The sequence below is a fragment of the Vulpes lagopus genome, chromosome 23, assembly GCF_018345385.1.
Source record: "Vulpes lagopus strain Blue_001 chromosome 23, ASM1834538v1, whole genome shotgun sequence".
NCBI classification, from domain to species: Eukaryota; Metazoa; Chordata; class Mammalia; order Carnivora; family Canidae; genus Vulpes; species Vulpes lagopus.
Genome location: NC_054846.1, coordinates 15,844,698 through 15,868,352, shown reverse-complemented (window position 1 = coordinate 15,868,352; position 23,655 = coordinate 15,844,698). Strand labels below are relative to the sequence as shown.

At 34.7% G+C, this 23,655-nt stretch overlaps 2 protein-coding genes across 2 annotated transcripts in view; one reads left to right on the top strand and one right to left on the bottom strand.

Moving 5' to 3' along the window:
* The window catches only part of LRBA (LPS responsive beige-like anchor protein), a 730,439-nt gene that overhangs the window by 107,686 nt on the left and 599,098 nt on the right, over nt 1-23,655 (bottom strand).
* Nucleotides 14,902-15,291, top strand: LOC121481142 (40S ribosomal protein S20-like). The gene has a single exon (XM_041738217.1). It carries the CDS (start codon nt 14,917-14,919, stop codon nt 15,274-15,276), a length of 360 nt encoding a protein of 119 aa, XP_041594151.1. The 5' UTR covers nt 14,902-14,916; the 3' UTR covers nt 15,277-15,291.

The window sequence follows — 23,655 nt, the reverse complement described above, 5'->3', positions numbered from 1 at the left end:
TCAGGAATAGTAAGAAGAGTAAAAGAAAAATAAAACGGGAGACAAGGAAATGGATAAGGAAGAAAAGAGAAAAGGAAGATTGAGAGAGCAAAGAGCTTGGAAGAGGAGGCAAATTGGCTTAGTCAAGGTCTCTTGGGACAATGTGCTGAGTTACCAGACCAGAAATGAGGGGTTGAAAGCTACTACTGATAACCGGTGGAGGCTGAAAGTGCTACTTAAGTGCTTGGTGTCTGTGGAAAAAAAGAGGGAGGAGAGGTTTGAGACTGAGGATGCCAAGTGCATTCCCAGCCAGCAGAGTAAAAAGGAAGCATTAACAGCAGCCTCAGGGGAAGCTAAACATTCTATCCCACGAGCCAGAGGGTAAATGTGGCAATAGCTGTGAGTAGCAGCTGGATAGAGGGATAAAGAAATAAAGAAGCCACAGGAAAATTGGCAGCTATAGACATATAAGGCAGACTAGGCCTTGTCTTAATATTTGAATGAACAAACTGCCTGGAAAGAACATTGCCATCTTTCTCCTGCCAATGGGTTACTAAACAACTGGGATGCAATGACTTCAAATTTAGTTTGCCAAACTATGCTAAGTATTGATGTAACTTTGTAGAACAGTAGCTCTGCTGAAAAGATATAACTAAGATACTCAGCTTTCTAATAATCAAAATCAGAATTCTCCTTAACTATCCAAGTAGTGCCCTAAAATATTTAAAATGAAGAAAAAATACTTAAAATACCCATTTCTAACACATCAATATTTTCTAAATTTTATTTCCTAGAGCATAGTTTAACAAAATGAAAAAGCATATATATCAATATTCCCTCTGGTATATTAGTGAGCCCATGACACTCAAGAGAAATAGAAAATTGGAAACATGAATTGTTTTTAAAGGAATCTATGAAATAATATTCTCTCTTGTTACTTTCATTCATACTTTGCCAATGAAAAAAAGGTACAATCTACATTACCTTTGCTTTGTTTTAGAATGTAAGGCAAAATATCATAGAATTTTGTTTTATATAAGTATCTGCTCAATATTATCAGAGCAATATCCAAAGACAAGATTTACCAAACACAATTTTTCAAATTACTAGGCTTGATATATTGGATAAACTGTAATTTGTATGCATAATTCCCTTGGCCTGAGTAAGTCAATCTTCTCTTTTCTTTAGGATTAAGCTAATTGAAGATTGGTGCTAATGAAAAAGGTAAGATCCCAGCCCTAGAAGAATTTTACGTTTAAGGACATCAAACAGAAAAGTAAGAAACATCTATTAGGTTGCAGGAATTCCTATAGAATTCCTAAATTCTATAGCAATTCAAGGAAGGGGAGAAGCTGTAGTAGAGAAAAAGTTCCTTGAGGAATTAAAATTTAAGATAGTCCCTAAAGTATATATGAAATTTGGGTAAAAAGTATCTGGCAGGCAAAGATGAACATAATGTTAATACAAGAAGTAGAAGTAATAAAGCAAATATATTATGTAGAGTTACCATTGGAAAATTAGATTTGACAGCAATTGCAACTAGCAGTACAAGTAGAAAGCACAGAAGCTAACGAGAACCATGATACTCAAGAAGAATAGGAAGTCTGGGGATGTCTTAGTGTACTCAGGCTGTCATAACAAACTACCATAGACTAAGGGGCTTGAACAATAGAAATTTATTTTCTCAAAGTTCTGGAGGCTGAAAACTCCAAGACTGAGGTTTTGGCAGGGTTAAGTTTCGTTTCTTTTCTTTTCTTTTCTTTTTTTCTTTTCTTTTCTTTTCTTTTCTTTTCTTTCTTTTCTTTAAAGATTTATTTATTTATTTATTCATGAGACACACACACACACACACACACACACACACACATACAGAAAGAGAGAGAGAGAGAGGAAGAGACACAGGCAGAGGAAGAAGTAGGCTCCATACAGGGAGCTCAATCCCAGGTCTCCAGGATCAGGACCTGGGCCAAAGGCGGTGCTAAACCACTGAGCCACCCGGGCTGCCCCAGGTTTAAGTTTCTGATGAGAGCTCTCATCCTCACTTTCAGACTTGCAGACTAATATTATTACTGTGTCCTCACATGACAGAGAGAGTGATCTCTGGTGTCTTCCTCTTGTAGAAGGCTACCAGTTTTGCTTTGTCTTGTTTTTGAAATTTAAGTATAAATGACATACAGTGTTAATTTCAGGTGTACAACACAGTGATTCCATATTTATGTACATTATGAAATATTCAACACAGTAAGTCCAGTTACTCTCTGTCACTATACAAAGTTGTAACAATATTATTGACAATATTCCTTAAGCTGTACTTTACATCTCCACAACTTACTCATTTTATTTTTTAAAAGATTTTATTTATTTATTCATGAAAGACACAGAGAGAGAGGCAGAGACACAGGCAGAGGGAGAAGAAGGCTCCACGCAGGGAGCCTGACGTGGGGACTCTATCCCAGGACTTCAGGATCATGCTCTGGGCTGAAGGCAGGCGCTAAACCACTGAGCCTCTCAGGGATCCCACAACTTACTCTTTCTTAAAACTAAAGTTTGTACCTCATAATCCCCTTCACCTATTTTTCCTATCCCCCTATACCCATTCCCTCTGGAAACTACCAGTTTTTTCTCTGTATTTAAAATCAGTCTATTTTGTTTTGTTTGTTTCGTTTTTTAGATTCCACATATAAGTGAAATCACATGATATTCCTCTTTCTCTGTCTTACTGCACTCAATATAATATCCTCTAGGTCCATCTATGTTGTCACAAATGGTAAGATTTCATTCTTTTTATGGCTGAGTAATATTCCACTGTATATACATATCATACCTTCTTTTATCTGCTTATCTATCAATGGGAATTTATCTCCTTCCATAACATGGCTGTTGTAAAAGATGCCAGCACTATTGGATAGAGGTTTTACCCTTATGACCTCATTTAAACTTAATTACTTCCTTAGATGCCCTATATGTCCGGTAGAGTGACATGGGAAATAGGGCTACAACATATCAACACAATACAGTCCATAGCAAAGAGTAAAACTAAAAGTTTCACAACAAACGATACAATTTTTTAAAAGGCTTAAGTAAGGTTACATACAATAAAGTGTTTAAACTGGTTCATGGATATCAAAATAGAAAAGTAAACTCAAGAAGGTAGGAACTTACCTACTATCTAACTTTAATCACTCACTCACTCACTCACTTACTCAATCAATCAATGTAGACTCCACGCCCAGTGTGAAAGCCCAATAAGGGGCTTGAATTCAGAACCCTGAGATCAAGACCTGAGCTGAGATCAAAAGTCAGATACTTAACTACCTGAGCCACCCAGGCACCCCAGAGACTTTATTTTTAACCACTGTATCTCAACAGCTTCACCACATATACTGTAACTACTAGCCAATTATAGCTATTTAAATTTAAGTCAGTTAAAATGTAAAATTCAGTTCCTCAGTAATATTAGTGATATTTCAAGTGCTCAATAGCCATATATGGCTAGTGGTTACCATAAAGGATAATACATATTTCCATCATCACAGAAACTTTTGGTCAACAACACTATTCTAGAGCCTAGATAGGTATGTGACCTGTTAATTGTTGGATGAATAAAGAATATAAAGAACTGCTAGCACACATGGTTTAAGACGATCAATATTACATGCAAAAAATGAATGGTATCTTCAATTTATACTTTTGTAAAAGATCCAAAAGAATCACTTGCAACACTGCTAGGAACATTTACATTAAGAAGTATTTCTGCAGGAGATTAATGCTCAGAATTTTGCCTGCTTATGACCTGAATCAAGAGTGTTTGGGTGGTACAGTCAGTTAAGCCTCTGACTCTTGATTTCAGCTCAGATCGTGATCTCAGGGTCGTGGGATCAAGTCCTGCGTCGGGCTCCCTGCTCAATGTAGAGTCTGCTTGAGACTCTCCCTCTCCCTCTGCAACCCATGTCCCCTGCCACCTCTCTCTAAAATAAATAAATAAATCTGTAAAAACAGGAGGATGAGAAGACTCTAAAGCCAGAGATGTGTCTAGTATCTCACCCTTAGGTACCACTGGTCTACTTTCAGCCATTGTAAGTGGCAAGATCAATAATGAATAAATTCACCAGGAAGTTCATATGGTACATATTGTCAGTGTTGTTAGCAATAAATGTGGGACTGTAATTTGTTGTGAGAATACTAGGATCTGGATTTCTATTTATTTTTTTAAGATTGTATTTATTTATTTGACAGAGAAAGCACAAGCAGCGGGAGCAGCAGGCAGAGGGAGAGTGAGGGGCAGACTCCATGCTGAGCAGAAAGCCTGACACAGGGCTCAGTCCCAGGACCCTGGGATCATGACCTGAGCTGACTGAGCCACCCAGGTGAACTCCTCTATTTCTGTTTAGATTATTTATTTATTTTTTGCTCATGAATGAGGATGAATAGAATACCTGCAACTAATGTTTTATTTATTTAGAAATGAGTCGCTAATTTTTTCAAGCACTTGAAATCACAATTTCTGTGCAATCACAGGCCATTCTGGTTGGTAATTCTACTTTTATACTTTGATACTTCAATCTCTGTCATTATGATGAGATATTTTTTCATATAAGTTAAATATAGGAGGCTTCCTTCTATAAGGGGTTAAGATTTTTCTGCGACTCTCACACATAAAAGAACCTATTTTCTCGCTAAGTCCAAAACCCAAGGATATACCTTTCTTGAACTTGCGTAAGCCATCCATTTTCTTGATAAATGTAGATAAACTTCAGAATGCGCTTTCCCTGGACTTATACTTTGGCTATCTTTCCTGAGAATTGAAAATAGTTAATAAGTAATCTCTTGAATAATGTTTCCCATACTTCAGAACATCTTTTCTGAGAACAGAATGGTAAGCGAATCTTACTGGACCATCTGCCCACACCATATTCTGTCACTTTGCCACAACACGTTTTTTTCCTTGCTGACCTACTTTTCCTACTTCCTGATAAATGCCAGAAGTATAGAGCAAGCTCACTTTGGAGGAAACCTTTACTGCTAACTGTGAGTAAAGCTTTCTCGCCTGTTTTTTGCTGTTCTTACTCTAGAACTCTCGACCTTCCCTAGCTTCCACAAATAGTTCTTGTTCCATAGGAAACTGGGAATATAAAACAGACAAAAATTTCCTCCTCAAGGGATTCAAGTTAATCCCCTTAATTCTTTTTTCTACCACTGTGTGATCCTTTCTTCTTCCTATTAATGCCTTTTTTTCAGGTAGTATCAAGAAAGAAAAGCAAAGGATGACAAAGACAGTTTTAATAAAATAAGGTGATAGTAATGAAGCCAAATAAACTGCTCCATTAGAACTCCCAAGTACAAAACCAGAAATTTTCTCCTGGCATATTTTATAATATCTATTTCCTGATTTACTATAGTACAGACAACTAAATCTTTCCCACTAATCCATTTTATTTTTTTTACTTTTAGCAACAGACCCATCCTGCTTTGCAATTTAGGGAACTGAGCTTGATATTACACACCCCAAACTCCCATGCTGTTAACAGCAAACATGAGACTAAATTTTAGAAATTGGGATGTGAGCAGAAGTGATGCACCCAACTTCCTAGTCACATCCTTTAAAAGAGAAGCTGCTTGTCTCTTTCCAAAGGGCTAGAATGTGAATATGAAAGCTGACTGCAAAAGAATAAACCCAAGGCAATGGAAGAACAAGGCAGAAGGAACTGGGAACATCACAGATTACATTTTTCCTAATTCCATGGATTGCCTACCAGCTCAGACTTTATCTTGGAAAGAAACTTTCCATCTCCATTTAAACAACTACTTTTTGGTCTATATGAAAACTGTAAATCATAAAATCAGCAGTAAAAATAGTTATATTTAGAAAAACAGGATATGTATATATAGTCTAAAAAGGCAATATGATCAGATGAAAGCCCTAAGAGATCAATTATACTCAAACATGAAATGTATTTCTTAGAGACAGAAAATCCTTCAATACCCAGCTCAAATGTCTTTTAAATATCTTCATTCCCTGAACAAAGTTAGTTGCTCTGTCACCTATGCTCCAATTTATCACATTCTGTACCAGTTATTTCCATTAATAAATAGTAAATTCCCTTTATGGCAGAGTTCCATAATATTTGTCCTTGTATCTTTCCAGAATTGGCACAGGGTAGGTACCAATAAATATTTGCTGAACGAAACACTGGACTTTGAGAAGCAATGAAAGAAATGTGCTGAGAAAACATTTTTTTAAAATGCTTTTCTCTACTTGCAAGTCATACATTATAATAATATATTTCTTCTTCAACTCTACAACTCTAGACTATGAATTCATAATTTATTTCTTTTATGGGATCATCAATCTCAAGTTATCCATAACTACTAATTTTTGGAGTTGAAATGCAGATTCTATCAACCAGTGCTAGATTATAAACATTTAATGCATGAATTGCAGACACTTTTATGTAAAGAATAGGCTGAAGACATTTTCACGGGAGTAATAAATAACTTCAGATGTCCTTGTAAGAAACTCAGACATGGTGCTGACCCATTAATTTTCTCTACTGAATGCATTTTCACATCAAAAAAGTGTTACCCATCATTATTTTGTGTTACCACAGTAAAGAAGATTTAATCTTCTTTTACATCACAATTCCCTTGTGTCAGTGGCCACGTGATCATTTAGTATCACACCTATTCTAAATCTGTCATAATGCTTAAAACCTACTGCCCTTATTTAATATCCATTATCTATTTGCTGTCAAGAGAGGTTAAGTAACTTAACCATGGTTACAAGTTAGCTAATACTGAACATCTGGGACAACATTCCTAATATTCTGAGTATATATGCATCATACTTGTCCATGCATGTATCACACAATTTTACAAAATTATTGAGGTAGTTGATATGTAAGTGCAAAACACATGACCAAATCTTACACATGCGACTTAAATTCACCTGAATTAGAACTGTAGGTGTGTCTATGGAATATTTCCTGGAATCTTATTAAATTTATGCTATTATTTACAGATAATGAGAAAGACAAAAAGCTAGGCTAATAGCAGTAGGTATAGTACGTAGCAGAATAAAGAAAGTTCTAAGAGAAATACAAAGTACACCTGAGATTTCACAGAAAAAAAAAGGACTTTGTAGTTCTGGCCATTATATTTATAGAATTGACTGCTGAACAACGTGGGGGTTAGAGGCATTAACCACTTCTCCCAGTCAAAAATCCATACATAATTTTTAACTCTTCTAAACTTAACTGCTAATAGCCTACTATTGACGGGAAGCCTTACCAATAACATAAACAGCTAATTAATACATATTTTGTATGTTATATACATTATATACAATATTTTTACAATAAAATAAGTTAGAGAAAAGAAAATGTTATTAAGAAAACCATAAGGAGGGATGCCTGGGTAGCTCAGGGGTTAAGCACCTGCCTCTGGCTCAGGGCATGATCCTGGGGTCAGGGAATGGAGTCCCACACTGGGCTCCCTGCAGGGAGCCTGCTTCTCCCTCTGCCTATGTCTCTGCCTCTCTCTGTCTCTCTCATGAATAAATAAATAAATTCTTAAAAAAAATCATAAGGAAAAGTCATTTAGAGTACTGTAAAAAAAGTTCATGTATAAATAGACCCATGCAGTTGTCAACCATATATCAGAAGCACTAAGTAACATTTAAATTTGCTTTGTTTGGGTCTTGGGGATGGAATAAAGATCAACAAGAAGAAGTTAGAGGGAACAGATTTCACTCACTGTAATAGAATGTAAAAAAAAAAAAAAGAAAATAGAATGTCAGAGACAAAAAATTTACTGTGACAATATACTACAGGCATAATTTCTATGTGTAGCTGAGTTCTATGTGTAGCTGAGTGGTGTAATTGGTGGGGGGTGGTTCTAAAAGGAATACCACTACAGTCATGATTTCAATGCAAGAGAATAATATGGTTGTACTACACGTTTAGAAGATAGACCCTTCAGCAGTATATTAAATACATCTAAAGAGGTAATGAGACTAGAAAGCAGCTTATTGGATAGTCCAAATAAGAGATAAGAAAGGCTAGTGTGGCAAAAATGAGCCAGAAGAGTCAGGAAAAGATGGTCTAATTATCTCAATCAATTACATGTTAATATTATCTATTACTGTACTTGCAAGATAAAACAGGAATTTAAAAGTTACTTAATAGAACTATCATTTACCCTACTATTATCATTTACCCCACTATATTCTGAAATCCGTATTAAAAATATCTCTAATATATTCAAAATTGAATTTATCTTTCTTAAAAAGTGTATTTAATCCTCTTCCTATAATACATATTTCAGTTGTTAGTAAGACAATTCACCCAGTAATCTCAGTTTAAAATCTCAAGGTCATCTTCAACTTCTATTATGACCCAGATATCTAGAATGTCTTCTCTATCCCCTCTGCCATTGTTTTAACTACTGTTCTTGTTCATCTTTTGCTCAGTTCCCTATAATAGCTTCCTGAATTTCCTGTCTCCTCTTTCTCAACTCTAGCCCAAAGTTCACATTTCCATCTTCCTAATCAATAAATTAAATATAATCATGCCCCTTCTGTGTCTTCCTAGTGATTCCTGGCTGTCTATAAGATGAGGTACCAACTCCTTAGTAAGGTATAAAAGCTTCTTCATAAATGTGGCCTCCACCTACTTCTCAAGACTTATCATTGGCTTTTCTTGCCCAAGAAACCTATGCTACAGCCATGTAGAAAATCCCATTATTTCCTATTTCATACACTTTTCAGACTATAAGCTTATTCATTCATTTCATATGGCAATTGTCAAGTGTCAGTGCCTAGGCAAGAGACATTTTATTTTTTTTAATAAATTAATTTTTATTGGTGTTCAATTTACCAACATACAGAATAACACCTAGTGCTCATCTCGTCAAGTGTCCCCCTCAGTGCCCGTCACCCATTCCCCCCCACCCTCCTCCCCTTCCACCACCCCTAGTTCGTTTCCCAGAGTTAGGAGTCTTTATGCTCTGTGCAAGAGACATTTTAAATCAATCTCTATTTAGGAAATAAACCAATGACCTTTGTATTCTATTGGCAGTTGATTCTCTAGAATGATTTAAAAAAATGTTTCCCTTATCTTATCCTTATAGACCACTAAACTTCTTTCTAATGTATAAGTCTGTTACCATTTTCCAAACACAATGTTAATATATTGTTATATTAATATTGTTATATTGTTATATTTTTGTTATTAAAAATAAGAGCTAGTCCCTAAAGAAAATTTAGAAGAGAAAAAAATACCATTTCAGATGATTTCTGAAATGGTATGCTTTGATTCTCTTATCGTTTTGTGTATCTAGCATGTAGAATGTATTCTCTTTATCTTTCTGCTTTGTAGTTATCCTGAGCCTTATATAAAACATCTTACTAATAAGATTGGCAGGCCGGGTGGCTCAGTGGTTTAGCACTGCCTTCAGTCCACGGCCTGATCCTGGAGACCTGGGATCGACCCAGGTCTCACCCCAGCATCAACTATTAAGGTGTTGGTATATGCCCTTATATTTTTATTATTTTTAGATACTATACACATAACCACAATTTTATTAAAAATTTTTTAGATTAAAAAAATTTTTAGATTAAAATACAACTGACAAAACTGTATATTTTTAAAGAGCATACTGTGAAGATTTCACATAGGTGTACTTTGTGAAATAATTACAAGAATCAGGTTAATTAACATATCTATCAGCTAACATAGTTTTACCTTTTTCTTTTTTAGTGTATATGGTAAAGTGCTTAAGTTCTACTCTTTTAGCAAATTTCACATGCATAACACTGTATTACTAATTATAGTATTAAATAACTATTGGTTTCATTTACATGGTGTACGTTAGATCCCCAGGGCTTATTCATCTTGTAACTAAAGCTCTATATCTTTTTGACTAGCAGATGCTATTTCCTCCACCCTAGAGACTTGGTAACCACCATTTTACTCTGTTTCTATGAATGAATTTGGCATCTTTTTTTTAATTGACTCCATATGTAAATTAGATCATACAGTATTTGTCTTCCTCTGCCTGCCTAATTTAACCTAGCATAATGTTCTCTAGGTTTATCCATGTTGTTGCAAATGGCAGGATTTCATTCTTATTCATGGGTAAATAATATTCCACTGTATACACACCATCTTCTTTATTCCTGGCCAACACCTGCTATATGGTCTTTTTGAAAAAACCATCCTAACAGGTACACATTATAGTTTTGATTTGCACTCCCCTGATGATTAGTGATACTGAATACCTTTTTGTGTATACCAGTGGGCGATTTGTATGTCTTTGGAAAAATATCTATTCAGATATTTTGCTTATTTTTAATTGAGGTCTTTTTTTTTCTTTCTTTCTTTCTTTTTTATTTTTGCTATTGAGGTGCATAAGTTTCTTATATAAAATGGGTATTAATCTTATTGTATATAAAGTTCGAAAATATTTTCTCCCATTCCATAGCTTGCCTTTATATTTTGTTGACTATTTACTGGGCAGAAGCTTTTTAGTTTGATGTACTCTCATTTGTTTATCTTTGCTTTTGAGTCATATAAAAAAAAAATTATTGCCAGGGCAGCCCAGGTGGCTCAGCAGTGTAGCACCGCCTTCAGCCCAGGGCATGATCCTGGAGACCCGGGATCGAGTCCCATGTCGGGCTCCCTGCATGGAGCCTGTTTCTCCCTCTGCCTGTGTCTCTGCCTCTCTCTCTCTCTCCTGTGTTTCTCATGAATAAAAAATCTTTTAAAAAAATTATTGCAATATCAATGTCAGAGAGTTTTTTCCCTATGTTATCTTCTACAAGTTTTATAGTTCTAGTTCTTATATTTACACCTTTAATCCATTTCAAATTGATTTTTGTGAGTAATGTAAGACTTTCATTCCTTTGCATGTGGTTATCCAGTTTCCTAACACCATTTATTGAATAGACTATCCTCCCCTCACTGTGTATTCCTGGCACTCCTGCCAAAGATCAGTTGACTATATATGCACAGGTTTGTATCTGGGATAGCTCTACATCACTATTTTGAAAAAGAAAGTTAGTATGGTTTCATTCTTCTTAAATTTGCCAAGACTTGTTTTCTCACCTAGCATATGATTTACTTAGAGAATGTTCTGTGTGCACTTAAGAAGAATATGTGTTCTGCCATTGTTGGATAAAACATTCTGTATTTATCTGCTACGTCCATTTGGTCTTAAGTATAATTCTAGTCCAATGTATTAGTGCTCTTCTGTCTAGATAATCTATCCATTGTTGAAAGTGAAGTGCTGGGATCCCTGGGTGGCGCAGCGGTTTGGCGCCTGCCTTTGGCCCAGGGCGCGATCCTGGAGACCCGGGATCGAATCCCACATCGGGCTCCCGGTGCATGGAGCCTGCTTCTCCCTCTGCCTATGTCTCTGCCTCTCTCTCTCTCTCTGTATGACTATCATAAATAAATAAAAAAAAATTAGAAAGTGAAGTGCTGAAACCACCTACTATTAATGTATTATTGTTGATTTCTCTCTTCTATATCTAAGCTATTATTAATAGGTAAAGACTTACTAATGCCATCTTTTTAATTGTTTCCTGGATGTTATACAGTCCTTTCTTTCTCTCTTGCTGTCTTCCTCTGTGAACTGATGATTTCTGAAATGGTATGCTTTGATTCTCTTATCTTTTTGTGTATCTAGCATGTAGAGTATATTCTCTTAATCTTTCTGCTTTGTAGTTATCCTGAGGCTTATATAAAACATCTTACTAATAAGATTGGCAGGCCGGGTGGCTCAGCGGTTTAGCACCGCCTTCAGTCCAGGGCCTGATTCTGGAGACCTGAGATCAAGTCCCACGTCAGGCTCCCTGCATGGGGCCTGCTTCTCCCTCTGCCTGTGTCTCTGCTCTCGCTCTCTCTATGTGTGTGTCTCTCATGAATAAATAAATAAAATCTTTAAAAAAAAGACAAAGAGAAATCTTACTACGTTAAGCCTATTTTAAATTCATAACTTTGCATAGAAAAATTCTATCCCCCTCCATTTTAGGTTTTTGATGTCAGAATTTGTATTTTTTTATATTGCATATCCATTGACAGATTATGATAGCTAGTTATTTTTAATCCTTTTGTCTTTTAATTTTTATAATAGAGTTAAGTGATTAACACACTACTAATAATACAGTATTAGAATATTCTTTTTCTGACTATACACTTAACTTTATCAGTGTGTTTTAAATTTTCATGTTTTCATTTACAAGTTATTATTCTTTCATTTTAGCTTGAAGAATTCCTTTCAGCATTTATTGTAAGGAAGGTCTTGTGATGCACTCAACTGAGTTTGTGCTTTTTCCCAATCCCACAGAGATAAGTCAACTTTCTGTGTATGTTCCCCCGCTGCCCTCCAAGGGCAGGCAGAGTCAACAGTTAAACTGGGGAAAGAACATATAAATGTTCTATGTGGTATTTTTATTCCTGCAACTCTAAGTTGAAAATGATTCTCAGGACACCTGGCTAGCTCAGCTGGTTAAACATCTAACTCTTGATTTCCACTCTGGTCATGGTCTTATGGTAGTGAGATCGAACCCTGCATATCCAGCTCTAGGCACTCAGCATGAGGTCTGCTTGAGATTCTCTCTCTCCTCCCTCTGTCCTCCTCCTCCTCTCACTTTCTAAATAAGTAAGTAAGTAAATAAGTAAATAAAATCTTTTAAAAAAGATTCTCAAATAAAATGCAGAAAAAAATTTTAATGTTCAAGTAGGACATAAATATTTAAAACAAAAAATAAACTGAATAAAAAAGAGGGAAGAAGGAAGAGAGAAAAAATTCAGAAACTGATTTAAGCTAAAAAAAATCTAAAATACCTCAGAAACATGAGATGTGCATTTCTATGTAAAATACAAGCACTATGACATTCAACTTAATATATTATTTAATATGAGAACAATTAGGCAAACCAAATTTGCCTTTGTTTAAAAATAAGAAACCAGAATATCTACCTTTTACAGAAAGTATCCTAACATATTTGGAATATCTGTTAATATAGAGAAAACCAGCCCACCTTTTCATATTTATATAATACTCTCAAAACCACTCATTTTTTCCTAGCATTGCAAGTACTCTGATATCCAACCTAACATTATTTTTGAACGATCATTCTCAAATATAGAGTACAAGAATCAACCAAGTCGTAAAAAATAATCATGCTGGAAAAGCATAAAACAATCCTCATCTTCCTTTTCTTCTTTTTTTGGTAAAGGGTCACTTTCTGGCTACCATGACCAAGAAATTTGCTGGGTTACACATTTTAGCTGGAAAAAAATATGTTGGATGTATTCTACTTTTTGGCAAGTCCAACAGACATAAATACTTCAGTAACAGTCATTTATTGGGTTGATCACTGTGCAGAGAGTTACACGAGAGCATCCATAAGCAGAAGAAAACCCATAGCAAACATGATGCTTTTCAGGTACACTGCAACTGTGGGTGACATGGCTCAGTGCCAGAAACAAAAGCAATGAGGGACTGAAGGCAACTTCTTCCCAGCCCTGCAGAGCACTGCAAGAAGCAATGGTGGTCATAAGAGGAATTGGGTGAGGAAGCAATTGTCTGTGAATTCAACTTCTAGTCCCATATCGTGAGCCCATTAGTCTCACTTTTTTTCTCCAACCATTATCATTAGTCCCTGGCAGAAATTAGAATTTCCAGCTGTACCTGGCAGCATGTTACTGTGATAATTTACACAAGGATTAAATTCTGTATAAAATCTGCCTTCTCTTCCACCTCCTTCTCCTTCTTCCTTCTAACCTCTGGAGAACTTAAATTGCTCTGGACAAGTACTAAGTTACCAAAGATGACACTTTGTTTATTATTTTTCCCCTGAATCAGCACATTAAGCTACTTCAAGAACTTAAAGAAATATATTAAATTGCTCACATATTTATTCATCAAATATTTGTTTAGTACTTATTCTGAACTATCCTAGTGGTTTAGTGTTAGTTGCCAAAAAAGGAGATATAAACTCCCTTCCTAAACTCAAAACAATGGGGAAAAAAGATGAACTTCAAAATAAATGGTATGGACTAATCATATGAATAAAGGTAAACTTAGATCTGTTTTTCATACCAGAAACCAAGGATCAGACACTTAAATGTGAAAAAGTAAAGCAAGTGCTGGAAGAAAGCATTTGTGAATTTCTATGTAACCTAAGAGTGGAAAAAACTGTATTGGAGATGAGAGGTATCAATCTAACATGGCCATTGCTTAATTTTTATCATGTCAAATTGTTGATGGATATTTTGGTTATTAACTTGTACTAAACAAATATGTGAGTTATAACATATAAAGCAAAATTATCTGTCATGAGAAACTTAACTATCAAAGTAATCAGCATGTTTCTTCTTTTTGGCTAGCTGTTTCTCTCTCAGTCAAAACTATATAGGAATCCAAATATAAGAAAAACAAATCACCATATGGGTAAATGTCACAATTTATTAACTGTACTTCCAGGGGATTCTGATACAGGTTGTTTTCCACGCACCACATTTTAAAATACATTACTGTAAATGATACAGTTTATACTTGTAACCAGGATTCTCTATATGAGAATAGAAGATATCCACTAGGCAAGGACCTATGAGTCATATGTGTATAAAATCAGATTAAGACTGAGCTACAGGGAGGCTACAGAGTAATATGTAGAGGTTTTTATGAAACAGTTCAAGGAAGATAAGTTTTAAGAAAAGCTATTTGCAAGTTTTTATTTTGTTTTGTGAGGGGGGGGTGGTAAGAAGGGTAAGGTTATGAGTTTTAAGATACAGTTTGGTTAAAAAAAGAGTAGGGCTCTTTGAGGAAGACGCTGTCGCAGCTAGAGCGGAGCTTAGGGTGCCTCTCTCCTGCTCCTGACTCACTGCTGTTCGCTGAGGAACAAGTCGGTCAGGAAGCCACACCACAGCCATGGCATTTAAAGACACTGGGAAGACACCCGTAGAACCAGAGGTGGTGATTCACCGAATTAGAATTACTCTAACCAGCCGCAACGTAAAATCTTTGGAAAAGGTGTGTGCTGACTTGATCAGAGGTGCAAAGGAAAAGAATCTCAAAGTGAAAGGACCAGTGCGGATGCCTACCAAGACTCTGAGAATCACTACGAGAAAGACTCCTTGTGGTGAAGGTTCTAAGACTTGGGATCGTTTTCAGATGAGGATCCACAAGCGACTCATTGATCTGCACAGTCCTTCTGAGATTGTTAAACAGATTACCTCCATCAGTTTTGAGCCTGGAGTCTTGGTTGAAGTCACCATTGCAGATGCTTAAATCAACCTTTTTAATAAATTGATTATCTGTTGTTTAAAAAAAAAAAAAAGAGTAGGCTCACATTTCAATGAAAAGGAATAGCATGTGGTAGGCACTGTGGTAAGAAAATAATGGCATAAATCTATGAGCTAGAACCTGTTCCAGAAGTGAAAAGCTACCACAACTATTATAGGTTCTTAGGCCAGGAGAAAAAGAAATCTGTAATTCTCCCTCATATTTCCAGCTGTATCACTGAGGCTGAAGTCTGCAAGGATGAGTAATCACTATTAGACACAAACCTTTTCAGAATTATGGAGATGGTGAATATATGTGGGGAGGAATTCTTTTAATTATTCTTACAAAATTTAAAATGTTCTTAATGTTACATTAATATTTTAATGAAACATTAAATAATAATGTCAGCAGGAAGTTACTTAAGTTATATACTCTAGAATAAACACTAATTTAGATACTTTTCCAACATGAATTTGGTATACCTTAGATATATTTCACTTTATTTTCCCGTACCTAGCACAGTAATATGTCACTAAACAAAATATAGTTTGTTTCATTTATCCAGAATTCAGACTTAAGGTCTTCTAGTGCATCTAGAACATAGCATAACTCAAAGTAACTGAAGGCCATGAGGAAAACAAGCACAAAGCTTATGAGCTTTATATATTTTTAAATATTTTATTTATTTATTCATGAGAGAAACAGAGAGAGAGAGGCAGAGACATAGGCAGAGGGAGAAGCAGGCTGATGCGGGACTCAATTCCAAGACCCTGTGATCATGACCTGAGCCGAAGGCAGCTGCTCAACCACTGAGTCACCCAGGTGCCCCAAAAGCTTATGAGCTTTAAAGATGGGAGTCACTGGGTCATCCTTCAGACTATTACTTTGCCATATATGCATAAACTAATATAATAGCTCAAAGAAAGATGGAAACTCTGACAGAGAAAAGTGATAAGAAGTGACAGTTGACACAAGAAACAATTCTGAAATGCTGACAGAAAAGCTAAAAGAAAAAAAAAAAAGCTAAAAGAAAGCAGAGAAATGTGGATCATTTTGGCTGAGGAGCAAAAAGCTCTATATACCTCTAACTTTTCAGGACATTACAAGACTATCTGAATATTTAGCCATGAGTATTCCAGAAAGGGGTATTTACGTTCAGAATTCTCTGCTTAAGAGACAGGGAAATGTATAATCCATTTCATAAAAAGATTTTTTTAAGAGAAACAATGACAAACATTGGAATTTGAAAGTATAAACTTCAATTCTACAGAACTTTTCCTATATGGGAATTGCCCCATTCTTATATGATGTTGAGTATCTGAGGCACTCTTTTTTATTTTGGAATGTTTCTATTAAAGTAACATTAGGAAATAAAATTGATAGGTATTTTTTTTTCATTTCCTAACTTCTTTAGAAGACATAGATTGCATAAAGCAATAGGTGTAACACTGTGTAGTGGATTTATAACATATATAGAAGTAATATATTTGGCAACAGCACAAAATAGGGAGGGAGGACATAGCTGGATTTGAAAAAGTCACTAAACCCTACTGAAATTAAGCTAGTATTATTATGAAGTAAATGAGACAAATTAAGATGCATACTGTCTCTAGAGCAATCACTATGCTCTATGTAACTATGAAAATAGTTACAAGAAATAGTAAAAAAAAACAATGAAATTAAAATAGTAGACTAAAAATGATCTATTCAAAGTAAAAGAAAATTATAAAGTTAGGAACAGAGAAACAAAAGACCTAAGACTAAAGAACATAATTAGTAAAATGGTAGACATGAATCCAACCACATCAATCATGGCTTTAAATGGCAAAGACTATTAGACTAGATAAATAACATGATCCACCTATCTGCTAACTACAAAAGATGCACTTTATAATCAAATACAAGTAGGTTGAAAGTGAAAAAATGGAAAGCTATATATAATACAAATAGTAATTTTAAGAGAGGTGGACTAAGCTATACTAATTATCGGGTGAAACAGACTAAAAAATTACTAGAAACAAAAAGGGACAACTTATAATGAAAAAACAGTTCATCAGCGTTCATCAGGAAAAAATAACAAATATAAATACATATGCACAGTGGTAGGCTGAAAAATGCTGTCCAACTTCCAAAAAAAGATATTAAATCCTAATCTCTAGAACCTGTAGCTGGTACTTTATGTGGAGAAAAGGTCTGTTAAATTAAGGAGTTTGAGGTGTAAACATTATGCAAGATTATCAGGAAGGACCCTAAATGTAATCCCATGTATCCTTTGTAAAAGGGAGGCAGGGAGAGATTTCACTATAGACAGAAGAGGAGAAGGTGATGTGAGGACAGAGGTAGAGACTTCTGGAGGAAAAGTAATACTAATTTTGGGCTTCTGGCTTCTGGAATTGTGAAAAAATTTCTGTTGTTTTAAGCCACCATGTTTTTGGTAATTTGTTATAGCACTCATAGGAAACTAACACACACACTTAACATCACAGATCAAAAATACATGAAGCAAAAACTGACAACAGTGACATATCTGGGGACTTCAACATACCACTACTAAAAACAGACAAAAACAGACAATCAGCAAAGATCTAGAAGACTCGAACACAGGAAACCAACTCGATCAACTGATATCTAAAGAATACTCAACAGCAGGGGAATACCCATTCTTCTCAAAAACAAATGGAAAATTCTCCAATAGGGACCACATGCTAGGCATAAGGCAAGTTTCAGTGCCTTTAAAATAGTCATAGAAAGTATATTTTCCAATCATGAAATTAAACTGGACTGAAAAATAGAAGGAAATTAGGAAAATTCACAAATGTCTGAAAACTAAGCAATACATTTCATTTTTTTTAAATTTTTTTTTAGCAATACATTTCTGAATGTCCTAGGAGTCAAAAAAAAAAAAAATCACAGGGGGAATCAGAAGATGTTATGAGATGAATGAAAAAAAGTAAACAAAACATCAAAATTGATGGGATGCAGCAAAAAAATAGTACATAAGAGGAAATTCATACTGTAAAAGTCAGTATTAGCAAAGAAGAAAGAAACCAAATAAAAACCTAGTTTCCCAAATTAAGAATCTAGTAAAAGAGTAAACCCAAAGCAAGCAAAAGGAAAAAAATAGTGGATATTAGAGTCATCCCTCAGTGAAAGAAAAAACAGAAACATAGTAGACAAAGATAAATGAAATGAAAAGCTGGTTCTTTAAAAAGATTAAAAAAATGGACAAAACTTTAGCTAGCCAGACTGACCATGAAAAAAAGATGATATAAATTACCAAAATTAGGGATGAATGAGAGAACACATCTCTACCAACATTAGAAAAATTAAAATAAGGCATATTATGAACTTTATACCAATAATTTATATTACATGGACAAGCTCCTAGAAACATACAAATTACTGAAACTGATACAAGAAAAAAAGTAGAAAATCTGAATTAACCTGTAACAAGTAAAAAAAACTGAATTGGTAATTTAAAATCCTCCTCCAATGAAAAGTCCATGTCCAATGGCTTCAGTGGTGAACCCCACTAAATATTTTCAACGTCTTTCAGGAAATAGTGGAAGAAGAACACTTTACCATATTTCATTCTATAAGACCAATATCATTCTGGTATTAAAGTCAAAGATATCACAAAAAAGAAAACTACATACCGATATTCCTCATGAGCACAGATGCAACAATCCTCAAAAGTAATAATTTCGCAACAAAATATTAACAACAAAATACCATATATATTAAAATAATTTATACCATCCAAGTGTGATATATTCAAGGAATACAACGTTGGTTTAACATCCAAAAACCAATTAATGTGATATATCAATTTTTACTTTTTGTTTCTTGTTTGGAAAACTTTTCCCTATTTCAACTTCACAAAGAAATCTTCCTGTATTATTTTCTAAAAGTTTATGGTTTGTCTTCATATTTAAAGCTTTAGCATACTTTATTTTTAGAAGATTTTTATTTATTCATGAGAGACACAGAGAGAGGCAGAGACACAGGCAGAGGGAGAAGCAGGCTCCTTGCAGAGAGCCCAATATGGGACTCGATCCGCAGGATCATGCCCTGAGCTGAAGGTAGACACTGAACAACTGAGCCACGCAGGTGTCCCAATACTTTAATTTTTGTTTGTGGCATAAGGTTCTGATCTCACTTTTTTTCCATATTGGTATTTTTATGGGTTGAATTATGTTCCCAAAATTCATATGCTGAAATCATAACTTCTTGTAACTCAAAAAATGACATTATTTGGATATAAAATGATTATTTATATAATAATTTATGTTGAGATAAGGTCATACTGTAGTAGGGTGGATCCCCAATTTAATATGACCGGTAAATTTCCTGATGAAAAAGAGAAATTTGGACACAGAGACAGACACACATAGAGGGAGTATGCTGTGAAGAGACACAGGGAGATGGCGGCTATGAACAAGCCAACTAAAGGCCTGGAACAGATTCTTCCCTCACATCCCTCACAAGGAACCAATCCTGCCAAACTGATTTCAGACTTCTAGACTCCAGAACTGCAAATCAATAAATTTCTGTTATTTAAGCCACCCAGTCTGTGGTACTTGTTATAGCAGCCCTAAGAAACTAATACAGTAAGGATCTCAGCATCATTAACTCAGAAGTCCTTCTCTACAGATCTGCAACATAATAGATATCCCGGTCTGTTTCAGGGTTCTGTGTTCACTTCAATCAGTCTATTTCTCCTAAAATCTCCTAATTATACTTTTAAAATAATTCTTGATATATAATAAAGCAAGCCCCCAAAACCTGTTCTTGTTCTCAGAGGTCTCAGCTATAATTGGCCCTCTACCCTTTATTATCCATTTGTCATATTTCAAAAGACAAAACTTGTTGGGCCTTGAATTGTTTTTACATGGAATTTATAAATAAATTTAAGGAGAATTAATAACCTAACACAACGGTACATCTTTTTTTCTACTCAGATGTCCTTTAACAACTAGAAGTTTCAAAGTAAATTACATATCAGGAGCAAAAGCAAACGGAACAATAGTAATTTTAGATTTTTTTTTCAAACTCCACATATAGCTGCTCTCATTTCCTAGAGCTTTGGATCTGACAACTGCAGGGAATGGGGAAGGGATGGGAAGGATATAGCGACAGTTGAGAATGATTACCCGCTCCAGCCATCATGGCTATTTACATTCTTGGTCATGTCATTATCAATGTGGAAAATGAAAAAAGCAACTGTATAGGAACAATAGAAATAAAAGTATGTTAGTTCCCGGTATTTCTATTCTAAGGAATAGAAAAATATTGCCTGGTCAGCTCTCTGAAGAAAGATTTTTAAATGGTATTTTCCAAAAAAATGGAAGCAAGGATGTGAATAAAGGTTAAAAAAAATAGAAGTGCAATCCCTTTCAAATCTCAAACCTCTCAACCTTACAGTTTTGCTAAACACTGTAATTTGGAACATAATATGCCATTTCAATAATCAAATTGCTATATCATTGCAAACTCACTCATCTCAAGCTTTAAGTCCTGCTATATGTCTATATAGCATTTTTTCATTAAGGACATGAGATTTATGGGAAAAGCACTGGGTGTTATACTATATGTTGGCAAACTGAATTTAAATAAAAAAAATTTTTTTTAATGGACTTCAACTATGCTGTCATCACTTGAGATTTGTAAATTTTCCAAATTCAAAGGAAAAAATTATAAAGTTACTTCAGAGATAGAAGATCTATGAAGGTTCAATTTAAGTTGAATAAATTTAAATTTTAGCAACAGATAGGAAAAAGCCAAGATTGGTAGGGAAGTGAAATCTGGAAATTTTATTTTTTTCTCAGACAATAATATAAAAAGATATTATCACTTGTAAGCTGTCTATATATCATCTGGAAAGGAGACAAAATACTCATTTTATTTTTCTTTAACTTCTAAAGGAAATGACTACTCATGTCACCATTCTGAAATAGTAGAGAAGACAAAAGCTACGGAAGATATAATAAAAGCAAATGTGACTCTAACTGGTAACCTCAGAACCATTAATCAACAGAAGCCTTCCATATTAGGTTCATGCCACCTCTCAGCCTTAAGAAGCCTCTACTTCAAAAACCTAAGTTATCAAAAAGGAAGTAACCTCCAAAGAAGTAGAGATATTGTCTGTCTTGTTTACTGAGTCTAACATCGCTGGCACACAGAGAGGTACTCAGTAAGTATCTTTACGTGAATAAATTTCTTTTATTATAATTTGAACAAATTGTATATCCTTCAGCTAAAACAAAATGCTTCACTTCAACTTTTATAGATAGACCTATCATTACCCGCTCAGAGTATGGGTTTGTCCCTTACTGCAACTTAAAACTCGAGGGTTGTAAGAGGCAATACAATATAGGTCCGTGAGATCAACATTATATCATAAAAGATAACTGATGACCAGTCTGAACTCATACAGTGTTATATTATTTTAAAGTATGAAAGCCTGTTTCTCATTTATATTTCTGAAGCAGTATCTGGAATAAATTTTTTTTCTGGTTCTGGTTATTAAGTAATACAGACCAATATCTGGGATGGACTTAAGACTGCTCTGGTTTTATCCTGATTCGAACTGTTCAGAACAAAGAAAATATAATTTATTTACCTGAAAGACTAATTGGACCTAAGTGGGTTTTCCTTCTACAATACACAGGATGTTGTCTTCTGTACATAAATCCTACACTTTAGCCAATTTGCCAATTGGCAATCAACTTGAAAATAAGATCTTCATTACTTACAGAAGCTCTGAGGATTAAAATGTTTAGGTAAGATAGTTATTTATGGTCCTCTAACAAAAACAGAAAATGTGGCATTACTGGTCTGCCATCAAAATCATGCTCCTAAAAAATATCCTATCTATTTGAATTAATATATGGGAAACCAAATACATAAAAAAAGACATGCTGGGTATCTTAAAATGAGTATGTCAGTTAATTAATTCTGTGATCCCCTGCTACCAGCAGAGTACTGTACAATCTGTTATTATTCACTGTCCTATAGATCATCTGTTCTTGGTGCTGGTTTGTTCCAGGAAGAGAGACAGCTGCAACACTATATCCCTGTTCAACCTGAGGACCATCTGACTTTAATTGTAACACACAGCTTGATGTGGCTCTGGCTATGAGAAGCCAAAGTATCGTCTGTAATAATCTGGAAAAGCAGAAACCTGCCAACAGAGGGCTGAAAACAGGGACTTGTGCTGTCTGGCTGCCTGACGGGCTGCAGGAAATATGATTAATGAGTAAGGTATAATGATATCAGGAACCCGATTAGCACCACAAAAAGGTCACAGATCAAAGTAGTATGCATTTCATGAGCTACAATCATTGCATAAAATCTGTGGACTTGAAGAGGTAAGCCAAAAAGAGGAGGAGGATAAAACCCTACGTGATAACATGCTAACAAATACATAAAATACCATACTAATAATTTAATCACTTATAGAAAGTGAAGAGGAAATTATAAAATGAATCAATATGGACTGTACTGTAGGGTAAGCTTTGTTCATCACAGGTGTATACTAAATATTTTTGAAAGTGAATGAATTGATTCTTTCATTAAGACAAATGTAAGTAAACTCAAATATCTTTCCTAATTATAAAATTCAAAGATCAGAGATATAAATATTCGATTGTAAACCATGTTTGCATTTAATTTGCAATGCATTTTTATGCAGTTCTGTTAATGTAAGCTTATTCAGAGACTTAACCACAAAGACATCATAAAACTCACAGAAAAAGGAATCACTGGCACAAATGCTTAATAAAGTTAATGGTTAGTTATAATAAATATGCAGTTAGTATTGTAAAATACTATTTTGTATATAATTTCATGGGCAGGCAAAACTGAAATCTGATTAAAAACAATTTAGTAGGTTGCTACCTTCTTTTCTATGGTGCCCTTGGGAAGCCCATCCCAAACTGATGTGGCTCTTCTGAGATAAAGGTAGTGAGAGCAGAGATGGGGATATTATTATCAGGAGAGGGGCTTACCTCAGTTTACAGAATTAAATTTCCTCAATTGTCACAATATTATTGAAAAGCTTTTAATGTAATTTATTCAGATTTTTTTTGCCTTCTACCTCTTTTAAAGCGAACTAAACACTCTATCAAACTTCTTTGTAATAGTACTAAATATAGTAATAATTAATAGAGAGCTGGTTCCCTTGGTATTTAAAATTTTAAAACATATTTAAGAAAGTTTCTAATAATAAATGATTAGAACGTGAGTTAATCTTTTCTCTTAAAAATATATTCCTGAAGAATAAGGATGATTATTTATACCTTACAAATGTCATATAAATGTTATTTTATATCTACCTAATAGTGAAACTATTTTTTTTAAAAATGGTTGTTCATTTAGGATGCA